At 56.9% G+C, this 2,067-nt stretch overlaps 1 protein-coding gene across 1 annotated transcript in view; it reads right to left on the bottom strand.

The window, feature by feature from the left end:
- The window catches only part of LOC103808534 (homeobox protein aristaless-like 4), a gene marked incomplete at its 5' end in the record, with an annotated part of 10,240 nt that overhangs the window by 422 nt on the left and 7,751 nt on the right, over positions 1 to 2,067 (bottom strand). Inside the window, one exon of the mRNA XM_009081323.1 lies at positions 1,866 to 1,994. Coding sequence (XP_009079571.1) covers positions 1,866 to 1,994 — 129 coding nt within the window. The remainder of the gene's footprint in view (positions 1 to 1,865; positions 1,995 to 2,067) is intronic.

Below are 2,067 nucleotides of genomic sequence, written 5' to 3'. Positions count from 1 at the left end.
GACATCCACAGCCCTTCCAGAGCCAACAGATCACTCCAAAACCTGTCTGCCAGCCCAGACGGGGCAAGGAGCGCAGGAGGCTAACCCACAGGGAGCAGGATGGTGCCCCTCCTCTGCCATAGCATCTCTCTCTTTGGCTGTTCCCCTCCCAGACACTTCTCTCTTTTTTTTCTGCACGGTGAGCGCTATTGGCAGTACAGAAAACCTTGTGCCATCCATGGTGTTTCTGTGGTCCTACCCATTACAGAGGGACAAGCAGGAAGGAGTGCTCCAAGGCTGCTGCTCCACCCTCCTGCCCCGGCACGGGGTAGCTTTGCCTAGGCAAGGGCTATTTGGTACCACACAGTCATGCCTGTGGGAGCTGAGCTGCCCACGTCCCCAGCACAGGCAGTTTTCCTGTCCCACTCCCCAGCAGAGCCCATCGAGGCAGCATTGCCCTCCCTGCTGCAGAGCAAAGCCCAGCAGAGCCACCTCGAGCCACCTGCAGCATCACTCCTAAAATGATGTTGCAGAAGGGAGAGAGGTTCAGGATTTGCTGGGAATTGGTGTGTTGCGTCAGGGGTGTCGTGGGCACGCGGGATGAAGCTGGGGAGGAGGTGAGCAGCTGGCTGGAGCAAGAGAGCAAAAAGCCCCTCACCACACTGCCCCTCTCCACTGCTCACCCTCGGGTCCTCTCGGATCTTCTACTTCCCGCAAGTTGCTGTTTGGAATTTTCACTCTCTAGTGCTGAGAGAGGAGGGCAGTGTGGAGGGAGGGAGCAGTGTAAGTTACAAAGGCAAGAGAAGGGCATGCTGGAAAGGCTGCTGAGAGTGTCCTCAGCTTGAAAAGCTTCTTTGGCATCTCTCAGCTGTTTCATAAGGGCTTCTTGTTCAGTTTGGGGGAGTCGCCAAGCAGGAGAGAGGTCAAACACTCCTGGCTTGGCTGTGGGGTAGCAGTGGTGCAGCACTGGCTGGGGAGGTATCTGATGGCCAGGGGGAGGACTCCCAGCAGAGCTGTGGGGACAGTCTGGTTCAGAGCATCATCCCTGCAGAACTGCACCCTTGAGCAAATTCGGGGTGGTGGGAAGAGGAGTGCAGGGGGGAGGGAGTGCTCCACAAGGGCACGATCCAGCCCTTGAGCTAAGAAATGCCTGTCTGCCTGGTGTCCTCTGAAGGCAGTGTTGTGAAACATGCATGAAATTGCATGGCCCGATGCTTGGGAAGCTGCCGTGGTGATGGGTTTTCCAGGATGGGAAGCTAAGGCAGGAAGGCAGCTGTGTCACCTGCTTCCAGGGTTTCAAGAGGACCCAGAAGCAGCCCAGGTACCCCAACAAGGCTGCTCCCACCCTTTCTGTGGAGCATAAATCTACAAGTCCCTTGGGAAGCAACTCCAGATGTCACCAAGTGTGCTGTGGCTTCCACAGCCCATCGCTGGGAGATGACTGTGGGAATTTGCTAGGAGAAAAATACATTTGTTCAACCACCATGTCCAAGACTCATGCAAACCCAGTCATGGCAACAGGAAGCCTTCCTGGAAACTGCTGTTCTTTAGGCATGAATTAGCCTTTTGGACCTTATTCAAAGCAGTGAGAGGTTAGTGAGCAGCAGCAGCAGTGATGGGAGAAGGACAGTGTGAAAGGATGTGCTGGGCAGGATGAGCTGTGCTGCACTGTGTCACACAAGGCTGGGCTTAGAGAGAGCTGCTCCAGGCCAGGGCATGGGGGAGCCAGGCAGGACACTCAGCTAAAAAACTGCCAGCCTTCAGTGCCTGAGGGCAGGTGGATGAACCCGAGAAGGGCAGCATGACTCGGGGGGGAGACTAGGACCAGAGGCAGTGTGTCCAGCAGGCACTGGGACAGATGAGCTTGGACAGAGGAGTGAACTCACCTGGGCGTAGTTCTCGGCACGGGTGAGCAGGGGCAGCTCATAGGCAGTGGAAAAGTGGGTCCGAACCTGCTGCATCTGGCCAAACCTCTCCCGCTTGCGCCATTTCGCTCGTCGGTTCTGAAACCACACCTGGGGAGAGCACGACAGCAGGGCTGTGAACGAGGGAGCTGCTGGCAGTGGCTGGGAGCCTGGCAGCCCTGGG

This window comes from Acanthisitta chloris, unplaced genomic scaffold, assembly GCF_000695815.1.
Source record: "Acanthisitta chloris isolate BGI_N310 unplaced genomic scaffold, ASM69581v1 scaffold29988, whole genome shotgun sequence".
Classification (NCBI taxonomy): domain Eukaryota; kingdom Metazoa; phylum Chordata; class Aves; order Passeriformes; family Acanthisittidae; genus Acanthisitta; species Acanthisitta chloris.
The sequence above is the reverse complement of the archived record's forward strand: the minus strand, read 5'-3'. Positions and strand labels throughout refer to the sequence as shown.